At 55.1% G+C, this 12,137-nt stretch overlaps 1 protein-coding gene across 1 annotated transcript in view; it reads left to right on the top strand.

Moving 5' to 3' along the window:
* Positions 1–6,689, top strand: part of sapcd2 (suppressor APC domain containing 2) — an 8,050-nt gene extending 1,361 nt beyond the window's left edge. Inside the window, exons 2-7 of the mRNA XM_033049160.1 lie at positions 2,159–2,479; positions 2,759–2,877; positions 3,779–3,901; positions 4,349–4,450; positions 5,860–5,985; positions 6,312–6,689. Of these exons, the coding sequence (XP_032905051.1) occupies positions 2,159–2,479; positions 2,759–2,877; positions 3,779–3,901; positions 4,349–4,450; positions 5,860–5,985; positions 6,312–6,440 (920 nt within the window). The 3' untranslated portion in view covers positions 6,441–6,689. The remainder of the gene's footprint in view (positions 1–2,158; positions 2,480–2,758; positions 2,878–3,778; positions 3,902–4,348; positions 4,451–5,859; positions 5,986–6,311) is intronic.
* The last annotated feature ends 5,448 nt before the right edge of the window (positions 6,690–12,137 follow it).

The raw sequence follows: 12,137 nt of genomic DNA, 5'->3' as shown, positions 1-12,137 counted from the left end.
CAGTATAATGTGGATAAATGTGAGGTTATCCACTTTGGTGGCAAGAATAGGAAGGCAGATTATTATCTGAATGGTGTTAGATTAGGAAAAGGGGAGGTGCAACGAGACCTGGGTGTGCATGTACATCAGTCACTGAAAGTAAGCAGAAGGTACACAAAAATACTGGAGAAACTCAGCGGGTGCAGCAGCATCTATGGAGCGAAGGAAATAGGTAACGTTTCGGGCCGAAACCCTTCGTCAGATTTTCCAGCATCTGCAGTTCCTTCTTGAACTGAAAGTACGCATGCAGGTACAGCAGGCAGTGAAGAAAGCCAAGGCATGTTGGTCTTTATTGTGAGAGGATTTGAGTTTAGGAGCAAGGAGATCCTACTGCAGTTGTACAGGGCCCTGGAGAGACCACACCTGGAGTATTGTGTGCAATTTTGGTCTCCTAATTTGAGGAAGGACATCCTTGCTATTGAGGGAGTGCAGCGCAGGTTCACCAGGTTAATTCCCGGGATGACGGGACTGGCGTATGATGAAAGAATGGGTCGACTGGGCTTGTATTCACTGGAATTTAGAAGGGTGAGGGGGGATCGAGAACCAGAGGTCATAGTTTAAGAATAAAGGGAAGGCTATTTCGGACTGAGATGAAGTAAAACATTTTCACCCAGAGAGTTGTGAATCTGTGGAATTCTCTGCCACAGACGGCAGTGGATGCCAATTCACTGGATGTTTTCAAGAGAGAGTTAGATTTAGTTCTTTGGGCTAAAGGAATCAAGGGATATGGGGGAAAAGCAGGAACGGTGTGCTGATTTCGGATGATCATATTGAATGACGGTGCTGGCTCGAGGGGCCGATTGGTCCACAATGTCTGTGCCAAACATGATGCCAAGACCAACTCTGGTCCATATCCCTCCAGCCCTGGAAGTTCATGTGTCCGTCTGGATCCAGCACCCCCCCCCCTGATACCCTGCGCCTTTGGGTGCTCCCAGCTGTTGTGCAACATATGGGGGCTTCCCCTGCCCCTCACCAGGAAACATCGAGTTTAAAATGAAGAAAGGTCCCGCATGTCGGATCATTTGTGAAGAACCAAAGGTTAACTTTTCAGGTTGAGCTCGATCTCTATGTTCCTATGTAGAGCGACCCTGTGTAGACCCTGTGTAGAGTGACCCTGTGTAGAGTGACCCTGCGTAGAGTGACCCTGTGTAGAGTGACCCTGTGTAGAGTGACCCTGTGTAGAGTGACCCTGTGTAGAGTGACCCTGTGCAGTGACCCTGTGTAGAGTGACCCTGTGTAGAGTGACCCTGTGTAGAGTGACCCTGTGTAGAGCGACCCTGTGTAGAGCGACCCTGTGTAGACTGACCACGTGTAGAGTGACCCTGTGTAGAGTGACCATGTGTAGAGTGACCCTGGTTTCTCTCACATGATGTGAGAAAAATCATGACAATTTTAACATAAGTGATAGGAGCAGAATTAGGCCATTCGGCCCATCGTCTACTCCACCATTCAATCATGGCTGATCTGTCTCTCCCTCCCAACCCCATTCTCCTGCCTTCTCCCCGTAACCCCTGGGAATCTGTCACTTTACACTTGGCGTCCACAGATTGACAGGGTGGGGGAGACAGGAGGGGTGAACCAGAGGGGTGGGGGAGGAGGAGGGGCAGTCGGGGGGTGTTAGGGTGGTTAGGACAGAGGGCGGGTCTGTGTTGGGGATGAGTTGTCACTGTTCACCACGTCAGGGCATTTACCCAGGAGGTCAGTAGACCCGTGGGGCTGGGGCAGTACAGAGGCGTTGATGGGCACAAGGTATGAAGGGATTTGCCGGCATTTTAACCTGCCATCGTTCAGCACGGACATTGTGGGCCGAAGGGCCTGTTGCTGTGCTGTTCTATGGTGTTGCGAGAGAGTTGGTGGGCGGTGGTGAGGAGGGGAGGGGGTGTGGTCCCACGGTTGAGGTGGTCCCAGGGCGGAGGAAGTCCCAGGGCGGAGTTGGTTCCAAGGCGGAGGTGTGGCCCCAAGGTGGAGGAAGTCCCAGGGCGGAGGTGGTTCCAGTGCGGAGGTGTGATCCCAAGGTGGAGGAAGTCCCAGGGCGGAGGTGGTTCCAGTGCGGAGGTGTGATCCCAGGGTGGAGGGAATCCCGGGTTTGCCCTGCTGTGAGCGTGATGATGTTTTTCAGGGTGCAGACAAAGTGTCGGCGCAGGGGAGCGGTCTGGCCTGAGGTGGGGCAGCTCGGGGGCAGTGCTGGACGTGGACACCAGGAGCTGCTCCGCCGCGGGGCCGCACGGCGGCCGGAGTGAGAGGACGAGATCCCCCCTGGGGGTGAGGAACACCAATCTCCCCGAGAGCGGTGGGGGGCGGGGGAGACCAAGGGACCCCCCAGGCAAGGAGCACCCATGGGTCCGGCCAGGGGAGGAGCGGTGCATCGAGCGCAGGGTGCCCCCCCATCTGGAGGTCAACGGGCACCCGGGGCTGGAGGGACAGAGGCTCCTGAAGGCAGGTGAGCGGGGGAGGGGAGTGGTCCGGGGGGGGTCCAGGGAGGGGGGATCCAGGAGGTGGTGGTGGTGGTCGAGGGAGGGGTTGGAGTCTGGGATGGGTGACAGTGGGGGGGGGGAGGGTCCTCTTGTGAGTGGGCATTTGCGGCGGTGCTGGGGCTTTGATATGGTTTGAACAACTCACCTGAACTTCCCTCCACAAACCCCCATCACCCCCTCCCCGCCCCCCGCCCACTGGCCCTCTCCCTCCCCACCACCACCACCCTCTCTCCTCGCCCCCACAGACCGGAGGCAGATGATCCGCTGCCTCAGTGAGGCATCGTGCGATGGGACAGCTGAGAGCCGGCGCCGCGGCCGCACTGATCGCCGCCACACCTTGACCAGTGGGGCCGAACCCGGCACGGTGGGTCACCGCGGGGTCAGAGTTTGGCACAGTGGGTCACCGCGGGGTCAGGGGTCAGAGTTCGGCACAGTGGGTCACAGCTGGGTCAGGGGTCAAAGCCCGGCACGGTGGGTCACCGCGGGGTCAGGGGTCAGAGTCCGGCACAGTGGGTCACCGCGGGGTCAGAGTTCGGCACAGTGGGTCACCGCTGGGTCAGGGGTCAAAGTCCGGCACGGTGGGTCACCGCGGGGTCAGGGGTCAGAGTCCGGCACAGTGGGTCACCGCGGGGTCAGAGTTCGGCACGGGGGGGCACTGAGGTCGGGGGGCTGGGTCGTGCGGGGCGGAGGGTCGGTCTGGATGCTGCTGTGCCCCTCCCCGTGTTTGTGTGTGTGTGGGGGGGGGGGTCTCGCCACATGGCCCGGCCGTGTGTGTGGCCCACCGAGTCCACTCTGACCAGTGATCCCCGCACAGTAACACAACGGACACGCACTGGGGACAATGTACACTTAAACCAAGTAAACGGAACCTGCAAGTGTTTGGAGTGCGGGAGAAAACTCCGTCCAGACTGCGCCCGTAGTCGGGATCAAGCCCGGGTCTCCGGCGCTGCGTGTGTGTGTTACCCGTGCTGTGTTTACATGTGTGTGTGTGTGTGTTACCCGTGCTGTGTTTACATGTGTGTGTTACCCGTGCTGTGTTTACATGTGTGTGTGTGTTACCCGTGCTGTGTTTACATGTGTGTGTGTGTGTGTGTTACCCGTGCTGTGTTTACATGTGTGTGTGTGTGTTACCCGTGCTGTGTTTACATGTGTGTGTGTGTGTGTTACCCGTGCTGTGTTTACATGTGTGTGTGTGTGTGTTACCCGTGCTGTGTTTACATGTGTGCGTGTGTGTGTGTGTGTTACCCGTGCTGTGTGTGTTACAGGCGCCATGGTCCAGGGGGCGGCATGAGGAGGAGGCCGCACTGCTCAAGGGTCTGGAGATGATGGACCGCGCCCGGGACTGGCTCCTGCGGCACATCTACGCCGCCCGGCGGCGCCACATGACGGTGAGTGCCGGTGACTGGGCTCTCCCTCACCGCTCTGGGCCCCCGGCCCCCTGCTGCACACCGGGGCCCGGCCCTGCCCCGTACCCTGGGCTTGGGGACCGCTGGTGTGAGCTGAGCCCGAGATGGGGTCACGGCCAAAGTCACCTCCATTCAGCGCACTGTGGGTGAGGGGTTCATCCCCTGCGGGGCGCGACCACTCCCAACCCGGTGCTCAGCCCCCTGGGGGGGGGGGGGGGCGGACCGTGGGGGGCGGGGGGCGGAGCAGAGGCCGGGGTGGGGGGGGGGGGGACGGACCGTGGGTGGGGGGGGGGAGAAGAGATCGGGGTGGGGGGGGGGAGAGATGGACCGTGGGTGGTGGAGGGAGAGATGGACCGTGGGTGGGGGGGGGGGGGGAGAAGAGATAGGGGGGGGGGAGACGGACTCTGACCTCTGCCTCTCTCCGCACAGGGCGACGCTACGACCTGGGGCCTCGGGACACAGGAGCAACTGCTGCCCAAACTCCAGCTGGTCAGCCGTGTCCTGGCCGACCTCACCAGCTCCTCACCACAGGTCTGACCGCCCGCCGTCACTCACCGCCCCCCCCAGCATCAGTCCCATGTGTGACACGTGTTGGGCACCAGGTGGCGCCACCTTCCCCCCCTGAGATACAGCGCGGAATCAGGCCGTTCGGCCCAACGAGTTGTGGCTTCCACAGCATTCTGTGGCAAATAATTCCACAGACTCACTACCCTCTGACTAAAGAGATTCCTCCTGTGATCTCTAGTCCTATAGGGAGGTTGCACGTAAGGTCACTGGGTCAGAGGGCTCGATGCACGGAGCCGCTCAATCCAACTGGAAGACATCCGCAACTTGCGGTATATGTTATAAATGCAAGAAACGCCTACTTTCCTACCTGTTAAAAACCGCCAAAATGTTGAATTTTTACGCTGAAAAAATTTGTGGGAATCGGGGTAAGTGTGAGAGACATGTGCCCAACTTCAGAATTCCAAACGTGAAGCGAAATGAAGGTATAGAGAAGCGAGAACTGAAGGGACTACAGCAGCTAAAGTGCTTGGTAAACATTGAGAATATTGGGAATTATCGCGTTTCATCAACAGCAAGGCATTATTTGTGTTTTTTCTTGATTCCTTAGGTATCTAAAAAATCTCAGAAGTGATAAATCTGGATGTAAATTTTTCTTCAGATGCGTTTTCATTTTGTATGTAAAAACCCACGGGAACTATGGGCGATTTAAAAAAATTACAGCCAGATTTATCACCTCTGAAACGTTTTAGATGCCAAAGGAATCAAGAAAAAAAACCTTAGTTGATGAAATGCAGTGAGCAAACGGCCAATGTTCGCCAAGCACTCTGGCTGTTGTCCCTTCAGCTCTCGCTTCTATCTACCGTCATTTCTCCTCACTTTTGGAATTCTGAAGGAGGCTAAATGTCTTACACGCTTATCCCGATTAACATAATTATTTACAGTGCAAAAACTGACAATTTCAACGGGTTTTAACGGGCCCACTACGCTGGAAACAATGGTAAGTGCCTACCTGCAGTTCATCGCGTGTAATCCATTTGGAGTAGCGTAGCAACAGTACGGGTCATGGGTCGTGACCCGACTGCCGTGAAACCTCCCTATACTCTCCCACTAGTGGAAACATCCTCTCCACACCCCACACCCCCCCCCTCATTCTTCTAAACTCCAGCGAGTACAGGCCTAGTGCCGACAAACGCTCACCGGAGCACCCGGAGACAATCCACGCAGGTCACAGGGAGAACGTGCAAACTTCACACTGACAGCACCCGTGGTCAGGATTGAACCCGGGTCTCTGGCGCTGTGAGGCAGCAACTTTACCGTTGGACCTGTTTTGCACAGCACAGACACAGGCCCTTCGGCCCCCACAGGCCATGCTGACCATTCATCATAATCGCTGCCGTGTGTGCTGGAGTTTGTAACCGCTCTCTTCCCCACAGCCAAACTCAGGAACGACTGCGGCGGCGATGGGCTCTGGACTGACCACTAGACCCAATGTGTCCGACATCAGCAACACCACGCAGATGGTCAGCATGCTGAAGGAACAGAACCGGCAGCTGACCAAGGTTAGAGAGGTCATTGTCACCCGCTCCTCTGGTGTCAGGCTGGGGGAGGGGGTGGGGGAGGAGGGACTGACTACGGGCACTGGCCGGTGTCTCCCGCAGGAGGTGATCACCAAGAGTGAGCGGGTCACGGGCCTAGAGTGAGGGTGGGGTGAGAGGAGGAGGGGGCTGCGGGGGGAGTGGGGTCTAGGACTGACCACACTGTCCGGCAGGAGACCATCACGTGAGGGGGGGGTCGGGGAGGGGTCGGGGGTGGGTGGGGGGAGGGGGGGTGTCGGGTCGGGGGTGGGGTGGGGTTTGGACTGACCACTGACCACACTGTCCGGCAGGAGGTGACCATGAAGAGTGAGCGGATCACACGGCTGGAGCAACAGAAGTCGGCGCTGATCAAACAGCTGTTCACTGCCCGCTCGCAGGCGGTGCCCGAGGCTGGACAGCTGGACGGTACCTTCGCCTGAGGCCGGAAACAAAGATCCCCCGGCATCCGTGGCCGGAGACCACCGGGGAGGGGCGGTCTTTGTCCGGGTCGGATCTGGACCCCGCGTTGGGACATCTCGACAAATGCAACACTCCCCCCACCGGACACCGAGTCTCGGAGCAGGGGGGGGTCTTCACCGAGTCACTGCTCCCCCCCCCCCCCCCATTACCCATTGTTTACACTCCACCACTGTCAGCACTCACTTTTCTAATAAAAACCTGTGGCCTGAGATGTTTGTCTGAACCATCACGGTGGGGGGGGGGGGGGGGGGGAGTGAAGGGGAGAGGGGGAGGGCGGGGGGTGATGGGGAGGGGGGTGGGAGAGGGGGAGGGCGGGGGGTGATGGGGAGTGGGAGTGAAGGGGAGAGGGGGCACAGCCCCACCCTGTGGACTCCCGGGAACGCGGAGATTCTCCCTCGATACCTAAAATTGGAGGGTTTACAGAGATATTTTCCCAGTGTGGAAATAGAAACTACTAGAGGGCGTGGCGCAATGTTTACACACTGGGCTGTGTGTCTCTACAATCTCCAACCTCGCCCTGGAGCTGATCCCCTTTAATCCGGGCGGCATTCTGGTAAAACCCCTGGACTCCCCCGTGAAAGATTCACATCCTTCGTGTAACGGGGTGACCACAAATGCACGCGATCATCCAAAGGGGCCTGACTGGTCCATTTCCTGTTACACTGTGGCTCTGACCGCAAGCACGCCATTCGCTTTCCTTGCCACAGTTTAGTGTCGAGATACAGCACGGAAACAGGTCCTTCCCTTACTTGTCCACTCCCTGCACACGAGGGGCAATTTACAGAAGCCGATTAAACCTACAAACCCGCACATCTTTGTAGTGTGGACAGAAACGGGAGCACCCGGAGATAAACCCACGCGGTCACAGGGAGAGCGGACAAACTCCATACAGACAGCACCCACCGTCAGGATCCAACCCGGGTCTACCGCTGCGCCATCGTATCTGCCGCTTCAAGGAGCTGTGGACTCGGACCCCGAGATCCGTCGTTCCATCGGATGAGTTACCGGTCATCGAAGTCCGGCCGCTGGTCAGACAGGCACCGACTCACCGCCTGCACATGACGGCCGCTGCCAGTGGGGGGCAGCAGCTGGCCGGGAGAGATTGATTGATTGATTATACCTTTAATAATCCTTTACAGGAAATTACATTGCCACGACAGCTTCAAGACAGACATAACACCACACATTTCCTCAAATAGCTTCCATACTTAACAAGTTAAAATACAAGTTAAAATACAATGAATGAAAAAAAGTGCAGTTATATAACCTTATAGCAGCTGGTATACAAGACTTCCTATGTCTCAGTTTTGCACATTGGTGCAATCAGTCTCTGACTGAAGATGCTGCTCTTGATCACCTTCAGGGCATGGAGTGGTTGGTTGGGGGGGGGGGCGGTCACCCCTGCCCCGTCTCGTCACCGCCTCCTGTCCCCGGGTGCTGTTGTTGCCGCTCGTTGCCTATCCCCGGGGACAGTTCTCCCCCCGCAGCCGCTACGCGTTGCCTGCTGGCGCCGGGATGTTTACACACGGGGACAGGTCTCCACACGCCCGCCGCAGCCCAACTCACACTCACACACACACACACACGCACACACGCACACACGCACGCACACGCTCACCCACACTCACACACACAACCACTCACCCACACACACTCACCCACACACACTGACCCACACACTCACCCCCCCCCCACACACACACACACACTCACACACACACACACACACACACACACACACACACCACACACCCACACACACTCACACACACAAACACACACACACACACACACACACACATACCCAGACACACACACACATGAACACACACACACACACACACACACATACACGGTACTGGAGTAACTCAGCTCACCCCCCCCCCCCCCCCCCCCCCCCCCCACCCCACTCACTCATCCCTCTGACTCACTCTGATCCACATCACGGGCGCGGTGGCCACACGCAGATACAGTGTGTGTGGTGGGGGGGGGGGGCATCCAGCGCCACCTTGGGGCCAGCGACGGTATAACGCCCCCCCCCCCCGGTGCCGGTTTCCCGCCACTCGGGGAGGGGCCGCGGCTCCCCATGTTTACCGGTGACACCCCCCCCCCCCTCGCCCTCAGTACCCGGTCACCTACACCCTCTCCCCCCCTCCCCAGTAATCTGCTCGCTGTTCCACACACCAGCGTGAGCAGAGGCACAGTCACCGAGTTGCTAGGAGACACTTCACCAACAAATTATTTCGGACTATGTTGGCCTCGCTCTCTCCCCCCGACTTTCTCTCTCCCCGGCGACTGCATTGTTGCTCCTCCTGCAGCCTTTAATAATTGAGTCCAGCATCTTTCCCACCACCGAAGTCAGGCTAACTGGTCTGTAATTCCCTATTTTCTCTCTCGCTCCTTTCTTGAAAAGTGGGATAACATTAGCTATCCTCCAATCCCCAGGAACTGATCCTGAATCTGTTGAACATTGGAAAATGATCACCAATGCATCCACTATTTCTAGAGCCACCTCCCTGAGGACCCTGGGATGCAGACCATCAGGTCCAGGTGATTTATCATCCTTCAGTCCCATTAGCCTACCCAATACTATTTCTCGCCTAATGAAAATTTCTTTCAGTTGCTCTACCCCCTTGAATCCTCTGCTCTCCAGTACATCTGGGAGATTGTTTGTGTCTTCCTTAGTGAAGACAGATCTGAAGTACCTATTCCACTCTTCTGCCATTTCCTTGTTGCCCATAGTAATTTCACCCTTGTCTGCCTTCAAGGGACCCACATTTGACTTTGCTACTCTTTTTCCCTTAACATATCTAAATAAGCTTTTACCGTTCTTCTTTATATTCCTGGCCAGCTTCCCCTCGTGCTTCATCTTTTCAGCCCGTATTGCCCGTTTTGTTTCCTTCTGCTGTCCTATGAAAGTTTCCCAATGCTCTGGCTTCCGGCTACTCTTTGCTGTGTTATACATCTTTTCTTTTAGTTTTATTCTATCCCTAACTTCTATTGACAGCCACAGTTGCCTACTTGTTGTCAAGCTGGAAAGGGAACAGAGCAGATTTACGAGGATGTTGCCAGGACCTGAGGGTCTGAGCTATGGGGAGAGGTTGAGCAGGCTGGGACTCTATTCCTTGGAGCGCAGGAGGATGAGGGGTGATCTTATAGAGGTGTATAAAATCATGAGGGGAATAGATCAGGTAGACGGATAGAGTCTTTTGCCCAGTGTAGGGGAATCGAGGACCAGAGGACACGGGTTCAAGGTGAAGGGGAAAAGATTTAATAGGAATCTGAGGGCTAACTTTTTTACACAAAGGGTGAGGGGTGTATGGAACAAGCTGCCAGAGGCTGGGACTATCCCATTGTTTAAGAAACAGTTAGACAGGTACATGGATAGGACAGGTTCACAGGGATATGGACCAAATGCAGGCAGGTGGGACTAGTGTAGATGGGACGTGGGCCAGTGTGGGTCAGTGTGGGCCAGTGTGGGCCAGTGTGGGCCAGTTGGGCAGATGCGGCAGTTTCCATGCTGTTGGACCTTATGACTATCACCACAAATAAAAGTGATTTGCATATTAAATGGACTAATCAAAGTGAATTAGGCAAGAGGATGTGAATGTTTGCAGTGTCAGGGTGTGTTTATCAGAAAAGAATAGATACAAACGGGATGTTTGATCAGTAATGAGGTGAGATTGATAAAGAATGTTGTCGTTCACAAGCTCCTGGTTACTCCAGCACTCTGTGAAACATCACCTATCCATGTTCTCCACAGATGCTGCCTGACCCACTGAGTTACTCCAGCACTCTGTGAAATGTCACCTATCCATGTTCTCCACAGATGCTGCCTGACCCGCTGAGTTACTCCAGCACTCTGTGAAATGTCACCTATCCATGTTCTCCACAGAAGCTGCCTGGCCCGCTGAATTATGCCAGCACTTTGACTTTCTTTGCATTAGTGATGAGCTACAGGACTGGGATGTTTCAGGAACCAGCAGAAAATCTAAAATGCTGAAAAGGAAGGAAAAATAATGCATTTTGATAATACTGGAAACATGAGAAGAAACAGCTTCCGTATGGAGGAGGGTGAGAGACTGAACTGAACCCTGGCGACTGAAACTGTGCAATTAATGACAGGAAACCAAGAACTGATGAATAATTCCAAGCAACTCTTTGCACATTCTCTTGTAGAAGCAAAGATCATAGAGCGGAGCTTTGGGTAGAAGAAGCTGCCACATTTCCACAAATTCACAGATGGAAAACTTGCTATGGTCCATGTTTGACAGCATTGGGCCTGTACTCGTGGAGTTTAGAAGGATGAGGGGAGACCTTAGTGAATCTTACTGACATGACCTGTGGGCCAGTGACAGGTTCGTGCTCTGGGCCTTTGTGCTTGGCTATGACGCATCTCACTGTGATCCTAATGGGCTGCTAATGGAAGCCAATTGATCGCAGAACTCTGGCTAATTCACTCTGCATCAACCACAGGCATAGAATTACCCAGAGAATTCATCCACTTATGTAAAGGGAAAGGAGAAACTGCTCCTACATCGAGGAGCCAGACAGCCCAGTCAGTCTAGAGAAGGCAGCCCAGACAGCCCAGTCAGTCTAGAGAAGGCAGCCCAGACAGCCCAGTCAGTCTAGAGAAAGCAGCCCAGACAGCCCAGTCAGTCTAGAGTAGGCAGCCCAGTCAGTCCAGAGAAGGCAGCCCAGGCAGCCCAGACAGTCTAGAGTAGACAGCCCAGTCAGCCCAGTCAGTCTAGAGAAGGCAGCCCAGACAGTCTAGAGTAGACAGCCCAGTGGAGAGGAGGGGGGGGGAGGGTGCTCATCGTCAGGAGACATTGACACAAACAGTGCGAGCGGTCTGTGAATGTGAACCTTGTAGCGTGTTGTGATTCCACCGCTCGTTATGTGAGAGCTGATTGTGCACCTGTGTGCGTACATGTGTGTGGGGTGTGTGTACGTACACATGTGTGTATATGTGTGTGTGTGTTCATGTGTGTGTGTGTCTGGGTGTGTATATGTGTGTGTGTGTGTGTGTGTGTGTGTGTGTGTGTGTGTGTGTGTGTGTGTGTGTGTGTGTGTATCATGTGCATGTGGGGTGTGTGTACATACACATGTGTGTGTGTGTCTGGGTGTGTATATGTGCGTGTGTGTGTGTTCATGTGTGTGTGTATATGTGTGTGGGGTGTGTGTACATACACATGTGTGTATATGTGTGTGTGTGTTCATGTGTGTGTGTGTATATGTGTGTGGGGTGTGTGTACGTGCACATGTGTGTGTATGTGTGTGTGTATATGTGTGTGTGTGTCTGGGTGTGTATATGTGTGTGTGTGTGTGTCTGGGTGTGTATATGTGTGTGTGTGTTCATGTGTGTGTGTGTCTGGGTGTGTATATGTGTGTGTGTGTTCATGTGTGTGTGTCTGGGTGTGTATATGTGTGTGTGTGTGTGTGTGTGTGTGTGTGTGTGTATCATGTGCATGTGGGGTGTGTGTACGTACACATGTGTGTATGTGTGTGTGTGTGTGTGTCTGGGGTGTATATATGTGTATTCATGTGTGTGTCAGAAACGGAGAGGGTAAAGCCATCCAAGTGTCTCTTAACGGCAGCAGGTCCAGTTGAGGGGGGGGTGGGGTGGGGGGGGGGGGACACCAGGTCTCGGCTCAGCA

The sequence above is a fragment of the Amblyraja radiata genome, chromosome 32 (assembly GCF_010909765.2).
Source record: "Amblyraja radiata isolate CabotCenter1 chromosome 32, sAmbRad1.1.pri, whole genome shotgun sequence".
NCBI lineage: Eukaryota > Metazoa > Chordata > Chondrichthyes > Rajiformes > Rajidae > Amblyraja > Amblyraja radiata.
Note: the sequence above shows the minus strand (reverse complement) of the source record. Positions and strands in the feature narration are given on the sequence as shown.